The following is a 19,567-nucleotide window of genomic DNA, read 5'->3' as shown; positions in this document are numbered from 1 at the left end:
TGCACTGTTTACACTAACAACGTGTGCGTTCAGTGAGGCGGTAGTTTACAAAAGTACAGTCAGTATTACTGACTTAACATTGGTGACTATACATTGTAAGTTTTCTGGCCACTCGTGACTATTTAAAAAGAAAATTTAATTACTGTAAGAAACTGTCAACACAAGCAGACTAATTCTACATTATTTTGAGTATGGCAATAAAGGAGTTTGGTGGAATGCAATCATGGAGTAAATCATACCAAACATTGCCAAAAGTGCCCATGTATGGTATATTTGGCAAAAGCTGTGATTTATCGATGTTAGGGATGTAACGATATCCAAACATCACGATACGATATTATTACGATAAGAAGGTCACGATACGATAATTATCACGATATTGTGGGGAGGTTGGCGATGTAAAAAAGGTTACAATATTGTGAAAAAAATGTGGTCATACTAAAAAAAATAAAAAAATAAAAAAATAAGGGCCAAAACATGCCTTGTGAAAATTAAACTGCACTAAAAAACTTTAAGCTTTAAATTGGAAATAGGGTTTGTGTGAGCCTGAGGGGAAAAAAAAATCTTATTTCAAGGCTATGTTGCTCAGTTGTAATGCACATTATTCCAATGCTGCCAGGCTCACATTAATGAGATAAATCAAATCAATCTGTTAGGATGCAGTTGCATCGGCAGATCTACAGAACGATTCAGATCAGATTTGTATCCACATTTGATTCCGGATCTGAGGATATCCGATTCCATGTGGGATATACGATTTTCCATTGCCTTGACCTATTTCGGAATCAGGTCACTTAGGGGTTACAACTCACTCTTGTATCATTGGACCCGTGCAGTGCAAACTCAGCATAATATTCACTTTATGATGGTATTGCGCAAAGGGTACACATAAACACGGCACCATTGTAATGTTTTATTGCCATCCTCCATGAACCAGAAAGAGGCTTTCTAACAAATTAACAAAACATAAATACAATTATAAGCGTTTTGTCATTTTTGTTATCAGTGACAGTCTGTGGAATGTCATTTGCTTTTGGCTATTCGTTGGTTATTAGCATATGCTAATTAGTTACACAGATTGTCATGAAACATTGAGAGGTGGCACATTAGACTCAAATAAAAATTGTGCACATAATTTATTTTCACTTTTCATCATTACAATCCACTTGCACTGGGGCCAAATATCACAGTGACCAACCAGATCCAGCAGATGGAGCTCCACCCGCAGGAATTGAGTGGAACAGTACTGCCTTGCATATCATGACAAAAATGTTTAGGATTGTTCGGCCTTAATGCAGCTACGATTCATTTCATTTTTTAAAAGGTGTGTGCCTACCTGGCTCTGACTGAGTCGGGGGGCGTCATCTCCACCGTGTGGGCTGGGCCGTACAGGTTCACGACAAAAAGGCTGACTGACGGGATATTGGAGCCCGCCTATGAGGATAATAAACGTGCATTTATTCACAGCTTCATGTTAGATTACAAAAATTACATTCCATACATTCCGCATTATGTTTGAATTACTTTCACCAGAAACATCTGTGTGATGTGGGAGTGACTATGCAGTGCCAGTGTGGGACATTATCTAATTTCACTTTAGTGGCCCATAAATTACTATTTGTTTACTACAAATAAACCGGATTGGCTGGCAACCAGTTTGTTATGGTTTGGATTTTGTTTTGTCACCTGTGTTTGGTTTTTTATGCTTTTGTTGGGGTTCAAGTTTTGAGTTTGTCATGTTTCTGTTTCTGCTTTCCGGTTTGTCTCCCCTGGTCTCGTTATTGTTAACCTTGTCCACCTGTGTGTGTGTCTTCCCTTCCCAGTGTATGTATCTACCAATCAGATTCCCCTTCCACTTGTGTCTTGCCCAGCTGTGTCTAGTGATTGTCAATTAGTGTGTGTATTTAGTCACCTGTTTTCGGTTCAGTTCTTATTGGTTCATTGTTGTTATTTTCCTGCCTGAGTTACTATCATTCTCCTGTCCTGTGCTCTGCCCTAGTTTCCCTTGTTCGTCTGCCCGGTGTTTTTGTGTTTTGATCAGTTCCTTATTTTCCTCCTGGCTCCTGCTTTTGGATGGATGGATACTACAAATAATGCATCTTTGTTAATCGATGTCAGCCAATTGTGTATTGTTAAAGGCAGAACACTTATATGCTATTTCACTAGAGGGCAGAAGGTACAATCAAACTATATACACACCTCTTTATACAACAGAACAGTAGCTTAGTTTTCAACTAAATAAGGCAAGTAAAGAGATTTGTGAGGAAATTGAGACAAGATTATCATTTCAGTTATGCACAACATTTTTACTTGGTGGCAGGGACTGGGACTCCTTTTCAGCCCTGGAGTTTCAGGGCTCAGGACTTTAGTTCACATTTTAATGAACATACACAATTTTAAAGTTGGTGGACAAATGTAAAATAGATGAGCATTCCCTCCAACGATATTCATATTGCATTTGATCAGAAATTTAATTTAGTATGCTCTTTCAAGAGCACGGTCATTGTTTATTTGAACAAGCATGTGTACATAAAATGGGCAAAAAAGGACAAAAAGAAACCAATAAGCAAGTGTACATTAAATGGGATAAGATATTTTACATTTCACATGACACACCAAGTTAACCAGCAAGATTAAGGAATATAACACTGCACTTGCTGTTAGTACTCTTATTTTGAAATGTGTTCTCACCACTTCTGGTGCACACTACTGTGTTGATTGACGCTAACTTGCAGAGCGCAACTGTAATCGCAAGAGGCTTTCCCATCATGCTTTGTTGCTGTTACTAGTAACACTTGTGATTGTGTTTTGCCTCTTTTATGCTATTTTTGTACAGACAAGGTTTTATATATATATATATATATATATATATATATATATATATATATATATGTATATATATATATATATATATATATAATTATATTTATATTGCTTATTGTTTCTATTCATGGATTAAAGTTTTGCGACTTTTGATATTAAATTATTGTAACTGAGGCCAGCAGGCAGTGCTATATATCTGGCCTGTAAGGGTGAGGGGAGTTCATAAAATGACGTGTATGCTTTTTATTTACAGGCTAATTATGGGTGGGCTGCTGCCTGTGTGATTTTGAAACAATGTGTGAGCTCCTGCCTGCTAATTCGCGGCCCGAAACATACGACGGCACAGTGGGAATTGTCCCGCCCCTCCAGATGGTCCGTGCCGTTAAATGTGAATGTGGAAAGACTGTTTTTTTTTTCCTTTACTGCAGTAAATGTCTGAGAATTTGTGATGCTAAATGTGAACGTTAATGTTCTGTTGTATTTTATATGTGACTTGGCTCAATGACTGTTAGAAAAAGCTCGTCTAGGGATACCTGCTTGTGAATCAGTGTCTAAGCGATTTTCTTGCCATAAGCAATACAGTACAGTATAAGCCACCCACCTTGGGGTAGGGGAAGTTCAAATTGGAGGGGTACAGGCCACCCAAAAATTGAGGAATTTCCACGAGGGGTGTTGCCGAGTTGTTGATGCTGAGGTACGCCAGCCGGGCGCCGTCCATGGACCACCAGTGGGCAGCGTAAGACAGAAGAACCTCCTCTGTTTTGTTTCAAAATATGTACACAATCAAAATACATAAGCATTTTTTAAGATTAGCATCTTGATTTTGTGGTGGTGGAAATGTGCAAATCCCACCCTCGTAAGTCCAGTCCGAGAGCCCATTCACCACACTGTGCTGGTCGCCGGTGGATGTGAGACGCAGCGCTTGGCTGATCACACTGGGTTTGTAGTAGATGTCGCCATCAAACACAAAAGCCTGGCAATGATACAAACACACCAAATCCTTGTTTTTTTTTTTTTTTGTTTTTTTTTTTAAGACGGTACAGTTACGGGTTTTGTAGCTGGCCGCAGGAACAAAGGAGGGAGCCGAACACCATCCAAGAGGAAATGAAGTATTTGCCAGCACATGTGGTTGGTTCCAATAATTAACATGGTGAACATGTAGCTCACACTACTGCGTTATAGCAAAGCAGCTACTTTGATCATTTTGAGTTCATTTAAAAATGGCAAAACATGACACCCACATTTTATTATTAAATCACATTCATTGAGATATTGCAACATAAAATGGGTGTAAAGTCTAAACACCCCCTGTTCAAAATGCTATTTATTTTTTGTGATATAAAACAATGAAACCAACATAATAACCGAAAAATACTGTTTAATCTTTTTGAGAGGGGGAAGTCAAAACAAAGGGAATCAGCACCTTACTGCCATCATTTAAACTATCTCTGGTTAACCCTATATAAATTTCAGCTGTTTTCAGCTACATTTGGACAGGAGATAACCAGGTAGATGTTAATTGTGGGATTGCAGGTGTTACTATGTCTCCTTTCAAACAGTGTCTTGACAATAAATTGTTTGTAGTTTGACTTGAGAAGAGATTTCTATTCCAATTAATTATTTGTGGCGCTTAAAAAAATGCTATTTTCTTTAGGCTGAACATAGCCTGCCCTGCAATCTGTCATGGTTTGGGTTGGGTTTTTTTGTTTTTTGTTTTGCTTTTGCCAATGTTCTCGTATTGAGTGGATTTTATTTCAGTTTGTCATCATGTTCCTTTAAGTTTCTGTTATGATCTGTTATGTTCTGCTATCCTTGTGTGTCTCCCATTATCTCGTCAAGCATTGTCCTGCCCATCTGGTGTTGCCTGACCTCCTAATGTGTCAACCAATCAGCACCCTTTGCCACTTGTGTCTTGCCCAGCTGTGTCTCATTGTGTCAATTACTGTGTGTATTTAGTCTCTTGTCTCCCCTCTGTCTGTGTCAATTCATTGTCATTTTCCTCCTGTCATACTGCCGGTTTTGTGCCACACCTTGTCTCGTTTTACTCTTTTGGACTTTGTTGTTTTGGTTTCTGAGTTTGTCGCTCATTTTTGTCTCCTCGTTTTTGTTTATTAAACATTTTTCTTGACCGCATTCTTTGCCTCCTCCTGCTTCCTTGCATTTGGGTCCACCACCACGCCACTGTTGTGACACAATCACATTGCCTGATATTCCATTCATCAGACACGGCTGAGACCTAATTACGGTGTGTGTTTTTTTGTTTTTTGTTTTTTCCCCTCGCTTTACTGCTCACATGGCAATGACGCTTAGCCTAACTGGGACACATGGAAGTAAAACTCTTCAGCACTATAAAGACAGTCTTAAGTAATGCAAATAACAGAATCAGTGTCTGCCTCACCAGCTGGTTCCCCTGCGGCCCCCAGGAAGCGTATTGCAACCCAGTCTTCTCCTTTACTGGTGGCCAAAGCACCAACAGATCCCTGCAACGCACACAAAGCACAACACATAAAGCATCCATTAGGGACTAGCATCCTTCTTGAAAGACCTTTGTTCGACTGCACCCAGGGCCTGGAAGATGCTGTTATGTCTGAGCAAGATGCAGAGAGGGGAGGAACAAAAACAGAGAGAATGGCGTTGGGTCATGCAGTAGTGCAACATCTCCAGTCCCTTTTTTTTTTTTTGGCTTCACTGCCCTTGGAAAAGCCTCCCCCGAACCATCAGGTGACGATCTGCTTCGCAGCTCCTCCTTAAGATATTTTCCAAACAGTTGCCCAGAAGACAACCTGCCCCTTATTATTCATATAATGCTGAAAATGATTCTCAGGCAGTGGAATCTGAGGAGAGAACACTAATGAATGAATGTATGCCTGACGCAAGCACGAGGCTCTGATCGGATGACAGGACTTGGTCAGTCTGCAGGTCCGCCGGCATGCAGCCCATGCATTAGCATTCAGGATTCCACCTACCCAGTGGCCACACTGTAGATAGCATAGGTGGCTGTGAAGGACTGAGAGAACACCTGAAAGAGGTAGAGGATATCATGCAAACGTACGTAGGTCGGCTGCACATGCTCATTAACATGTTGCTAAAAAAGAACCTGCTAACACGTGTTGTTAGTTCAGGGACCAAGGTTATTTTAGTAAATCAAAACTAACGGGAAAAAAAAAATCAAATTCAAAAAACAATTTCGGTAATGAAATAAAATGAAAATGAAAATGCTTTTTTTTTTTTTTTAAACGAAAACTAACTGAACTACATTTTATGTTTACAAAACCAACTAAAACGATCTATAATTAAAGCAATAATGTCCTTTGTTTTAGTCTTTGTGGACTAATTTAATGCATGAGCCTTTGGGGATGATTTTAAATGTAATTTTAAGTCGATTTATTTTTATATTAACCGGAAAAGAACGTTTGAAAGTGTGTCACACAAATGTGACATCATCTAGCAGTAGCCAATAGAAAAGCACCTTCAGATGACGTTGCTGCCATGTTTTTTTGTTTTGTTTGTTTTTTTTTGTTTTTTTTTAATATTGCGCACAATTAATACACATTTTTATAAACTAAATCTAATACTGAAACTAACTAAACTAAAACTAAGCATTTATTAAATAACTAAAACTAATAAAAACTAACACAACAACCCTGAAAACTAATTCAAACTAACTAAATTTGAAAAACAAAACTCCAAACAAAATAAAAACTAACTAAAATGAAAAATTCCCAAACTATAATAACCCAGACAGGGACCATTCATAATGTTCACAAAATTTCAATCATAAAAATATGTAATTCGGGAGCCAGGTTTGTTTCTATTTCTATGTTAACCACATGATACGATTCAAAAGGATTTAATTAAAACGCAATAATAATAATAATAATAATAATAATAATAATAATAATAATAATAATAATAATAAATCAGGAAACCTGGAATTGTAAAAGACAGTTTCACACTCTAGCTAAAACTATCCAGTGTTACATAGTGCTTAGGTTTTGCATGTTTTATTTTAAAAGATACTGTATAATGTATTTAGAAACAAATCCCTTTTTTTTAAATTTCACTTTACAGTGTCATGAAATAGATATTCCAAAAATGAAACCGTAAACAAAAGGCAAGACATACATTTGTTCCTTTGTCACATATTTTACTGCACTGAGCTTGTTAGGTTTGAACAGAAGAAAGAGTAAAAAACTTGATTTCAACTCATTAAGTGAAGTTTCATCCTCATTACATCATGACGGAAATCAGGTCTGAATAAGAAAACATTGCATCAGAGGAGAACTCTGAGGTACAAGTGAGGAAATAAAGAGCCGATATTAAAAAAAGAAAAGTTTTTCTGAATCCTCATTGCAGCGAACAACCTTCACAGTGTGATCTATTGTGGCTGGCTATTGTGTCACAAGCATCAGCAGCTTCGAGAATAATTAAATTAACACGCAGAAGAAGACTAATGACCAACATCAATGGTGTGTTTGTGTGTCTGTGTGTGCACGTGTAAGTGTGTCTTTGCATGTCTATGTTTGTAAGTCTTGTGTGTGTGTTGACTACAATTGATTGCAACATCACTTGATGAATTTGGGGTGATACATTGATCCTTACCTCTTTTTTTTTTTTTTTCTTTGCAGAAGAGGCTGAAAGGAGACAAATTGCACACTGGCGTTTGAAAGCCTTTCTGGAAAACAAGTCCCTATAGAAATTAAATGTCACATCCTCTACAAAGCACGCTTTCCGAAGGGATATTGGATTTGTCCCTTTGTTGTATACGTCGGCGGGTGTGGAGTGATGCAAGGTTAAGGCTGCAGGGATAAAGGTACAATAGGTAAATTCTGAAGCTCATGAAGGGAAACTGTAAAGTAATTGAGTTGACAGCAGTGGCATTCAAAAGGTCACTAGACGCCCGTTGTAAATAGCATATTTATTCTGTTTTTTTTTTTTTTTTATCATTTATTCTTTCAGAGTTTCAGAAGTTTCATTTTGCACTGAAAACTGTTTACATATAAATGAATGATTGTGAGTAACAAACATTACTATAATATTGATGAAAACAATCATTTTGACCACAATTGTGCAGTCCGATTGACAACTCACTAAATATTAGCGCTGTCAAAGTTAAAGCGTTAACTAATTAATTAATCACAAAAAATTATTGCATTAATCATTGTATTACCACAGATTAATCACACTATTAATTTTGACCGCAGATGATCCTTTTTAGACGACAGTGGTTGGTTACATTCAAGGTAGCTGTTCGAGTTTGAGCAATAAACATAACTACATACATTAAAGTAAATCATTTAATAAATGTTTACATATGCCGTAGGTCATTTTTTCCCATTTTAAATTATGCAAATAATTAATTGATTAGAAAAAGCAGGATGAGCGTGTGCAGCGGGCAAAAATGTTGGGGAAAAAAGCTTTTTTAAGTCAGTGATTAATCATGATTAATCAAAATTCTACAATGTGATTAATCTGATTCAAAAAAATTAATCATTTGACAGCTCTCCTAAATATATGGAATATTCACAATTAAAAATTGGGTACAGTATACCATTCATTGCTGCTTTCTGTTCCAATTGTTTTTTCTATATTTACCGCTTGTAAGGCAGCTAAGAACATTAAAACATTACTTAAAACTTTGCTTGCCAATCCATAAAGATTTTAGCATTTCTATTTCCATTTTTTTTTCTACAGGTTGCAAATAACTTGAAGCCAGTCCATGGCACACCCAAATTCTTGCTCAAAACGGGACATGTGACCCTCAGATTTCACGAGTGGCCAAGTGTAGGCCACTGGTTTTGTTCTGATTCAAAATTTGAATTGCAGTTGAATGACGGGACAACAACGCAAATTATAACCAATCAAAACGCATGGAAGCGTTCACACAGCCGGGGCAGTTAGCAGTTAGAAATACACTATAGAGTACATGTAACAAGACTTAAGCATAATGTCATTTGTACCTCTGGATGAAATACCGCGCCATTCACATAAATAGAATCGAGCCCGCATCTTTCAATATGTCCCCATTTTTTCATCTTTATTCTCGCTTATGTCCTTTTTTCTGAAGCAACCTGCATCTTCCTCCATCTTTTTATGGATTAGAGCCCCAAACTGCAACACAGGCTCACACAGTTCACAATGCTGAAGCGCCCAATGTACGGGGGTGAGTAGCCAAGCTGTTATTTTTTGCAATGTTCGGGTACTATTCGGATTAGGAAGCGTCAGTGACAACCCTATTGAGGAGAAGCGTTATAGAACATGGAAGGAGGATGGTTTCCTTTCAGGTAAAATAAAATTCTATTCCAAAGGAACCAGAGCATCCCAGAATAAATTGTGCTCTACCTTTTGAGGTTCCATTGTACTGTAATCATGTGATAAAACACTTGGCTGTGGCTGTTCTTTGTATTTTATAAGCTTTTGCTTAAAAAAAAAATCCACACATAAAATGCTTCCAGGTGCTGTTCAACCCTGTGATAAATCAGTCCAGTGGTCCGAGACCTCTCCATGATGACTTAAGTCCAGTAAAATCATGCAGTCCGGTTCCTGAGCTCACACCAAGGCTGAGTGACTGCAAAGGAGTAAACACTCCATGGTTCAGTTGAACTAGATTGAAAAAGGACAACAACAAAAAAATGGGGAGGGGGGTGGTTGTCAGGCATGCCCATACCCCAAGACCAGCATTGCGGAGCTGAAAAGTGGTTAGTGGTGGTTGTATAAGTATGGCAGTTTCTGTGTGAAGAACGACCATTATAAAGTATTGTCAATTCTAGCTATTAATTGTCCACCTTCCTTTCCCTGCTACACAATCATGTTGCAAAAGTGGGGGATGGGGGGGGTGGGAGATTCTTTTTACTCAGGCACAAAAATCACCATCATTCGTACTCACATCACATTCACACCGATGGGTTTTACTTTACAGCTTTCGATGAATTTCTCTACTGAAAGGAAGAAATGCCTTCCATATGTTGTTCAATTGAGATGCTGCTAGATAACGTACTTAACAGTACTCTGCATGAGCATCGTGGGATTTAATGTGTGCCCCTGAAATCTAGCAAAGATCATATCCTTATTGCTCTTCATCATTCCTAGACCCCCTCCTCCCCATGGGCATCTGCAGAGTGCAAGCGACTCCTTTGGAATCTATTCTTCCCGAAGGTCTTTGTACTCATCTGCACGTATCAATCCCAGAACTCCAACCTCCCCCTCTCTTCTATTTGACTTTCATCTCCTTTTTTAATTCTCTTTCCTCCCTCCTCCTTATATATTTTCCCCAATCATCCCTCCCCGATTCCCATGTGGCTGAATCCCCTTGACTTGCTCCCAAAATCTATTTATTGCTACCCAGCAGGCATCCCTGAAAGCCGAATAGAAAACCAACTTTCCACACAGCTTCCTCATTTGTTTCTCTCTGCTGCACAGCAACTCAGTGAGAACCTCTGCCATTCCCAAACAATAATCTTTCGGATGGATTTTAACCGGCCAGTATATCTAGTCACAGAATCCCATTTCCTCCAAGCCAATCACCGGCACCCCGACCTCCCCAATTCCTCCACAGCCCCTTGCTCTCTCGTCCTGCTAACGGCGAGGCTGCTGTAAACTGCACCAGTCAGCATAAATTGCCCCGAGATAGACAGAAAAAAAAAGTGAGGGAGGGAGATGAAGCAGCCTAAGGGAATCGGATGGTAGGGGGAGATGTGGTTCGTAAAAAGACAGAGGGTGGGTTCACGCTGTAACTCATGAATGCGTGATTTAAGGTGGCAGGTCAGCCCCCACCATCGTCTTCTGATGTCTTACAGTGCAGCCGCATACTGAGCCTAATGATATCAAAGAGAGAATCCTTCACAGCAACCTACTTACGGAAAGAGCAGTACTTCGCATTTTGGGTCAAAACTGACGGAAGGTAAACAATATGTCCACACAAATAGAGCGATGGTTTCAAAATTTATTTTCCTCACTGACATGGGGTTGATTCCTTCTCCTTGTGCTCTTCAAAATTGTGATTGACTGCTGACCAGTTCACAATATAGTAATGTTCAAGTATAAATGACCTCTCATACAAATACAGTATGTGCAGCATCCTATATTGCATAAGTAAAATGTATCAATGTAGTATAAAAACACGCTATATAACATAGCACTAGGAGGGAGTCAAGTTAGCAGCCTTGCAGTATAGCTTTGTTGACTTTAGATTTGGAGCTTTTGATGGTGTCAAATTGTTATCTGTTGTGAGGGTCTAAGCGAAATTAGGAAAGAAGTGTACGGGGCTATGGTCTTAACTCATTTGCTCCCAAAAATATATAAATAAGTTCTATTTTAAAAGTGTTAAGTGTCCCAAAGACGTATTTATACGTTTTTAGTTGTTGTTTTTTTAATGCTACAGCATACAGAAGGCTTTGATGCAACCTCCCAACGGCAGTGAAAAGGTGAAAAAAATGGTAGTAATTACACAAACGGCCAGCAGGTGGCAGCAGAGCAAAGGAGATCAACCAGGACCATGTTGAAAAAAAGCTCAATTACTCACAATTCTAAATAGATTAACGTGAAAATAAATATCCTTTTCATGCCCATAGGTGACATATGTACACTCTGGACTGATTCAGATCAGAGAAAGCAAAGGTATAAAACCACCCAAATAGATTTTGGATCCAAAATATGGAGAGAAAAAAATAATACTGACTAAACAAGTATTCCCCAGTAAATCACATGGCACATAATTAACAACCAATCACATTGACAGTGACTCACACTAATCACAAACCTATGGACAAGTTGGAGTTATGCATGAACCGAACATGGATATTTTTGACATGTGGGTGAAAGCCCAACCAAGTACAGGGAGAACAGCCAAACTGCCAAGATTCAAAACCTCAGATCTAGGTGTCATGGTTTGGGTTTGGGTTGGGTTTTGGATTGTTTTTCGTTCTTGCTTTTGTCAGGGTTCTAGTTTTGAGTGGGTTTTGTTTGAGTTTATCCTCATGTTTCTTTCATTTTCAGCCATGATCTGTTTTGTTTTGTTGTCCTTGTGTACCTCCCTAGTCTTGTCAAGCATTGTCATGTCCACCTGTGTTTGCCTGCCCTTCCTCGTGTGTCAACCAATCAGCATCCTCTGCCACTTGTGTCTTGTCTAATTGTCAATTAGTGTATGTGTATTTAGTTTCTTGTCTCCCCGCTGTCCGTGTCAATTCATTGTTATTTCTTCCTGAAATGCTGCCGGATTTTTGCCCCATAGTTCCTCCCAAGTTTGTCTTGTTTGCCTGAGTTTGTTGTTTATGACCAGTACTTCATTTACCTGGATTTGTTCTATTAAATCGGTATTTGACTACACATCTGCCTCCACACCCTGTTTCCCTGCACCTGGGTCCACCACCACACCTCAACTCGTAACACTAGGAGGCAGACGTGTAAACCAATCGTCCACCATGCTGCCTTTTGTGGACATAGCATTGTCTGAATAATTAATTTGCAAAGGATGTTATGAGCACTGTAGACTCATTATATAAACAAAGAGAATATGAAACAGTAGCTGAATCAATGGTAAACCCACAGAGAGATAATGGCACTTGCATCCTGGTTTCAGTAAAAATGCAGGAGGAACTTGCTGCTTGCTTTTGTTCCCTCCAAACTTATTTTTATTTGCTTGTAAATTATAGCTCGTCTCTCTATTGAGGAACGCGTCATAATTCGCAATGGTACTTAACTAAAGATCTGTGCTGCTGTGTGACGAACCCCCTGATGTTGATCTGAGACTATCCCTACCACAGCATTCATGGCAGCTTTTCACATGGACCTCACCACTGAAACAGCCGGCCAGTTTCATTGCCTTCATCTCCTTAATACCCCCTCCTGCTCCCCCCCAACAGATTTCTCCAAAGAAATGCTTTCATCCTTCCTCACCAGCCTGTCATGTGTTGGCTTAAATATTCAGCTCCCCCTGCGTTCTCCCAGCCAATTGGTGTCGGTTTTATCGAGCCAAAAGAGCACTGCATACCACCTCGAACGTCACTTATAAAGAGCCCTAAAACAATTGACCTGAAATGCCAATATAATAAGCAGTATCATAAAATATGAACATGGCCCCTGAAATGGCCATCCGATTGATTCACAATCATATGTTGCCTGTAATATTTATCCTTTAGGAGTTGATGTTGTCCAAACTCACCAAAAGGTGTGTGCTAGTGAAAATGTATGTGATTTAGATCCAAAAGTAAGTTTGTTGCACACTCTAGAAAGTAAGAACATTTTAGTCACTGAAGCTTGAATCAACATTTAACATGAAATTATCCAGTACATGACTAGTTAAAATAAATACCAGACAGATGCAATGATTATTTGCTTTCAAAAAAAAACAAAAATCTCAGACATCCTCATATTATGTCGGCACAACATGGCTGAGAATGATGGCAACCTGACAAAAACAACTCCACAAGACCGTAACCAAATTTCCTGTGTGCAATTAAGTTCCTGCCTTGAAGACATTCACATTCCAATTTCCTTCATTAGTCACAGCTTCAAATTGTGGTGATAGGATATGTATAACATGACATCTGTTATACAGAACGTTGATCTACAGGGGGCATACAATCGAGTTCCGTTCCAACAGTGACAACTTACCATATTGTGCATAATTTGGAACACACAATAGCATATCCATATCCTACTCTAAAGTAGTGGCAAAGTTATGATTGCAGTAAATACTGTACACTTATAGGAAAGCTAACTATTACCTTACCTAGTAACTATCTTGCAATTGCAAACTCTTCTGCATATCATTTTCACTGTGTGAATGGCCTAAGAGGCAATATCCTCCAATATCAATTTAAAATCACTCCTAGATCAGCCTGAATTTTGCAAGCTTGGACAGTTCAAAGGGCCCATTTGCTGCTTGCTGCAATAATGTTAATTTACAGTCTGAAGTATTGAAATGTTAGTGCCGTCAACTGGAATAAAAGCAAGGCAACTTTGAGAGACGACTCACCGGCTTAATGTTGTAAGCCAGGAGCACAAAGCTCCTGTCTGCAGAAACTTGGAATTTTGTGGTAGTCAGGTCCTGAAAAACACAAACACACAAATGATCGTACAACAAATTATTTATGAAGAAAGTGGGGTTAATTATTTGGTATGAATGATTTGCCCCCATTAATTGCAATTGAGCAGGGGAGTGCCCCACGGCTGTGTCCTGGGACACTTTGTTTTGTTTTCTTTTGCTTTTAAAGCTTTACTTTGTAACAATTTGCCCAAGAATATCTTTAAAATAGCCCTTTTATTTGACTATTTATGACTGAAACATTTTTTTTTTAAATTAGTATATTAACACCTTAACTGCAAGCCTCTGGCCAATAGTTTTCAGACAGGATTCAGGTTCGTGTGTTTTATTTTTGCTTTGTTTTTTTCCACTGTTGCAAATATAAGAATCTTTCCTTACGATAGCTGATGAGCATGATTAGATGATGATGATTAGAAGAAATTATGGGCAGTACATCTATTTTATATATTTAAGACTAAATTTATGTTAGTATTTTTTTTTGTTTAGTGTCAGGTTTACCTTTTTTACATCTATTAAACATGACACAAAAAGGAGAGAAGACACTCAGTTCAAGGCTCGCGACGAGAGAGGAGAAGAACTGACTGATACAATTCACTCCTGCACTCTCTGAAGATTCCTCTCCTCACCCTCTCTATTTATTTATTTGGTTTTCCACGCCCTTTCCACGCCCCTAGTTACATGGGTGTTCCAACCCTAAAAATGAAAATGCAAGGCATAGTTGGAACACAGTGCACTTGTTTGTCTATGTGTTGTGCATGTGAGTGGAAAATTGCTGAGTACACGTCTGCTCAAGTTTGCAATCATTTCTTAACAGAAAACAGGAGAACTCAACAACAGACTGGCTCGAACCATTCTGCTGCATGAGATGTTGTGGTTCTTCAGCTTCTTGACACATCTTCTGCTAGGCTATGTGAATGTGAGTGCAGAGCAAAGCAAAGCATTCATCATTGCAAGCAGAAGTAGTTCTTCATTGCAGCAAATGTATAGTAACTTATTATTTACAATTATTCCTACATTTAGTAATCAGTTTCCAATCTCTATTTTATGCTGGCTATTTTCCCTAGACCTACAGATGTTAACCTCAAACTTTGGCATGATATTTAGTGTCTCTGCTACAGTGCTGCGTCAAACATCAAAAGACGCTTTGTTGTTTTAATAATATTTTTCACAGCAGTCATTTTGACACAGTAAAATACCAAATAGTAAGACAGATAAAGATGTGGTAGCTATCGCCTACATAAGTCTGTTTTTGTGTGTTTTCAGGTTATACAGAAAAAAAATATAGAGCTACAGCATGTGTATCATCATTAAACCATTTCAAAAACAATCCATCTTATGGTGGCCTTTGTGCTTCAATACTTTGTATTCATTTATTTGGGGAGACCCAATTATACTGCTTGGTGCACACCATATCCCAGCACACTTCATCTTGAGGCTGACAACAGCAGCCTGCAGTGACCCACATACTGCGAGAATGCCTGTGTTGCTCGCGGTGTTCGGAGTGATGATGCCCTTGCATCAGGGGGAGGGGAAATCTCTTTGAAATAACATGTGGAGAGGGGGAAAAAAAAAAAAAAAAAAGCTATATTCTGTCACGCTGCCAAACTATATTACACTCTCACTGCAGGGCTGTACATCAGTGATTACACATATGCAGTGTTAGCGATAATCACATTGCTGGATTGGATTGGTCTGACATAAACGTTTAAGACGTGGAAACCAAGACCAAATGGTGTTTCTCTTTGTTAAGCAAGCCACATCTTGATAAGATTTGGCCCACAAAGTCCCACAGTTCCTGCTCATTTGTCTTCATACAGCAGTGCACATTTGGCAAAATAGTTTGTACAGTTTGTCGCTTGTAATTTGTAATGTGTAAAACATTTATCAAATGTTCAGTGGTGTGACACTGAACAATTCACAGTTCACTATGCTTGCAATTGAACACCAGCCAACTTGCTTGTGTGTGACAGATAAACCATAATCATTCCAAAATTGACTGAAATGGCCCACCCATAGTTGTGGAGCACATATTTCGTGGTATTTGAACAGGGGTGTGCAGACTTAGTAGTATTATTACTCAATGGTTAACTTCTCTCTATACAATACTTATATGGTAGTTGAGAATGCATAAATCTGACTTTATGCTGTATGTTGCCTGTACATTTACCCCCCCCCTTAAAAAAGAAAAAAAAACTGACAATAATATGAACTCTGCAGCCCTATTAGTCTAAATAAAGTATTCTGGTTAAAATTCCATTAGTGGAATATGCCACTTGGTGTCAAGTGAAAATGACATCACATCCAACTCAGGGGGCGGCCATTTTGCCAATTGATATCACAGTTGCTCAGGTCTGAAGTAACAACCAATCACAGCTCAGCTTCAGAGAACAGGTGAGCTGTGATTGGTCGTTGCCTGAGCGCTGAACAACTATGATGTCATCTTCAGTTGACAGCCAATTGCAAAATGGCCGCCCCCTGAGCTGGATAAAAACGATTAGATATTCCACAAATGTAATAATAATCAGAATGTCATGTTTAGACTGGTGAGGTCACATATAACACATATTGTTGTCACAAAATGTTTAAGGTTGACTTCTCCCTTTTTTTAATGTTTGCTTCAATTTGAGCCTGTAAGGAATGAATTGACTTCACAAACTTATATCCAACTTATGCTTTAATTTGAGAGTCAAGACCAGTTTTATCACATTCATGTGTGCAGCACTCACCAGTGAGGTGTTGTCCAGCAGGGTGGTCGTCACGTTGTTGCTGAGGCTGAACGACAGGACGTGACCCTCTCTGGTGCGCAGAACCACTTCGTTTTCTGCCATTATTAAAGGGGGCATATTATGCAAAATTGACTCTTTAACTGCTTATGAGTTGTATATAAATACTTGAGTCTATGGAGTCTCTGCATCAAGTGTGAAACTTAATCATAAAAATAACTTATCTGAGTCTATGGAGTCTCTGCATCAAGTGTGAAACTTAATCATAAAAATAACTTATCTGCCTATTTCTGAAAAACAGACTGTTTGCATGCATGACATGAAGCCCACCTCTATGTGCAGGCCGAGGGCAAAAAAAGTGAGTGATGATCCCAGCTACCTTGCAATTTTGTGTTGGATACCATTCAAAATCAATAGGGTCTCTGGGGAGAATTGAGACGAGTCATCAATCAATCACTTTGGCTTATCACTTTAGCTAACTTTGGCTCACTTTAGCCGTCCTGCGTTATCCTTTCTTGACTGGCTGAACTTCCTTTGTTGACTTCACTGGGCTGATGCAGCAACCCACAATGTAGTGTGGATTGATGTAACATAATGAAGGATCCTTACCTGTCTGCCAGGTCACACAGGGGTCGTGAACTTTGAAGTCTTCGTTCTCCAGGTCCTCCATGGTGAAGAGCGAATGGCGTAACAAGTGAGATTCATCTGAAAATGAACCCGGAAGAAAATAATCAGTGTTGTTTTTATCCATTATTTATAGTTAAAATCTGTTTATATTTGTGTGACAATTATTATAAATTTGATGAGTGAGGCATGTCATCAATCGCCTGTATTGCGTTTAAATATTGACAGTGACTATTTGTACACTTGTTTAAAAAGTTTAGACAAAAATAGTTAAATGGGAAGTCAACCTTAAATGTGACCTCACTATGGGGTATATGCCACAGAAGAGGCGGGACTGTTTTTGCACATCAGGTTGGTTCCGGTTTGGCTTGCGACGTGTGGGCTGCGTCAAAATACTTGTGCTTCCGACTTTGTGTGCCCCTCGGTTGCGCGTTCACAACCCGGACGGAACCAAACTGATGTGCAAAATCATGTCCCGCCTCTAGACATGACATTCTGATCATTATTACATTTGTGTTTTATGAGTTATGAAGCAAAATCCAGCCGTTTTTATCCACCTCAGGGGGTGGCCATTTTGCCACTTGCTGTCAACTGAAGATGACATCACCGCTGCAACGACCAATCACAGCTCAACTGTTTACTGAAGCTGAGCTGTGATTGGTTGTTACCTGAGACCTGAACAAATGTCATTTTCATCTTGTAACAACCAATCACATCTCAGCTTCAGAAAACAGTTGAGCTGTGATTGGTCGTTGCCTGAGCCCTGAGCAACTGTGATGTCATCTTCAGTCGACAGCAAGTGGCAAAATGGCTGCCTTCTGATATTGATAAAAACTGCTGGATTTTGCTGCTTAACTCATATTCCACTAACGCAATATTAAGCAGAATACTGTATTTAGACTACTAGGGCTGCATAGAACATATTATTGTCAATATTTTTTTTTCACTTTAACTTTCAGTTTTATGATGGGGACAGTTTGACTTAGTTTTACTTCTAATTGCATTATTTCCTTTTCATCTTACTCACCAGGGGTGAGGAGGATGACGGCAAGAATGACCAACGACATGACAGCCAGGATCACCATCATGGCGATCCCGATGCCTTTCCAGTTCCGCGGTGGCCCGTCTGTACTCCCCAGCTCCTGTCCCGAAAAAAAAGATCACACGCAATGAATGTGCACATTTGTGTGGCTTCTCTTTCACAGTGGAACCATCAATGTCTTCTTTCAGATGACATCTCTGTCTATATGAAAGATGCCTTCCCTTGTTATGAGACCCGACTTTCAAATGCTGCTTTTTTTTCTTTTTTTTTTGTCTGCGCCATCACTTTCAATCACTGTGCACTTCATTTGGCTTAACTGACTGATGGGCAAAGTGGTGCTCCTAAAACAGAGTGTGATGTGTGTGGTGTGCTTGGAATTTTGATGAAGCTGAATTTATTAAGCACTATTCCCACAGATATTGCTTGGGAATGCTGAGTGATGCTGTTGCTGTTGTGCCGAGGACTGGAAAACTGGTGAAAACATGGCAACATATCACAACAATCCCAAGAGATACTAGGAATAGGTACTTGACTGAATTTTCTTGATAGCTCTCTTACTAAAATGACTTGTGATTGTTTTCTTAAATGACAAAAATATCAAGCAATATGGAAGCGTCGAGCTGCCAATGTGGAGTAAACATTTTTGGCTGACGAGTATGTTCGAACATACTTGCAAATATGTTCGAACGTATTGAAATATGTTCGACCATACTCGCAAATACGTTCGAACATACTCTCAAATACGTTCGAACATACTTGCAAATATGTTTGAACGTACTTGTAGGCTACATGCTACAAAGTTAGCATACCTTCCCATAATGCCACGGGGTATTATTTGCGCATGTGCGAGTGAAAACAACACCCCATTTTTTAGGTATTTGGGCCACATTACCAATTCATTAGAAAATTAAGTAGACAAAAAGCAGTGTTCATTCGTAACTTATTTGCAAATATGTTCAAAAGTATTTGCGAGTATGTTCGAACGTACTTGCGAGTATGTTCGAACGTACTTGCGAGTATGTTCAAACATATTTCAATACGTTCAAACATATTTGCAAGTATGTTCGAACATATTTGCGAGTATGCTCGAACATACTCGTCAGCCAAAAATGTTTACTCCACATTGGCAGCTCTACGCTTCCGAAAAGCAAAGATTTTTAGCAGGTAATCGTCATCCAGGATTTGTTTTGAAGCTGGCATATTATGCTTGTCAAGGCTTAACTAGGAAAATATCCCTTGATGCATTTCATACCGCTATTACACAAACTGGTCCGTTTTAATATGTTAAGAGAACGTACACGAAAGAACATT

General features: G+C 39.0%; 1 protein-coding gene across 3 annotated transcripts in view; it reads right to left on the bottom strand.

Moving 5' to 3' along the window:
* Positions 1 to 19,567, bottom strand: part of LOC144013663 (inactive dipeptidyl peptidase 10) — a 39,433-nt gene that overhangs the window by 9,593 nt on the left and 10,273 nt on the right. For all 3 annotated transcript variants that reach the window (XM_077512778.1, XM_077512780.1, XM_077512779.1), the window contains exons 2-10: positions 18,242 to 18,356; positions 17,200 to 17,295; positions 16,594 to 16,688; positions 13,799 to 13,870; positions 5,790 to 5,842; positions 5,222 to 5,303; positions 3,676 to 3,796; positions 3,425 to 3,579; positions 1,337 to 1,434 (exon numbers count right to left, since the gene is read on the bottom strand). In XM_077512778.1, coding sequence (XP_077368904.1) covers positions 1,337 to 1,434; positions 3,425 to 3,579; positions 3,676 to 3,796; positions 5,222 to 5,303; positions 5,790 to 5,842; positions 13,799 to 13,870; positions 16,594 to 16,688; positions 17,200 to 17,295; positions 18,242 to 18,356 — 887 coding nt within the window. The remainder of the gene's footprint in view (positions 1 to 1,336; positions 1,435 to 3,424; positions 3,580 to 3,675; positions 3,797 to 5,221; positions 5,304 to 5,789; positions 5,843 to 13,798; positions 13,871 to 16,593; positions 16,689 to 17,199; positions 17,296 to 18,241; positions 18,357 to 19,567) is intronic.

Source organism: Festucalex cinctus, chromosome 2 (assembly GCF_051991245.1).
Source record: "Festucalex cinctus isolate MCC-2025b chromosome 2, RoL_Fcin_1.0, whole genome shotgun sequence".
NCBI classification, from domain to species: Eukaryota; Metazoa; Chordata; class Actinopteri; order Syngnathiformes; family Syngnathidae; genus Festucalex; species Festucalex cinctus.
This window is presented reverse-complemented; position numbering and strand designations above follow the sequence as displayed.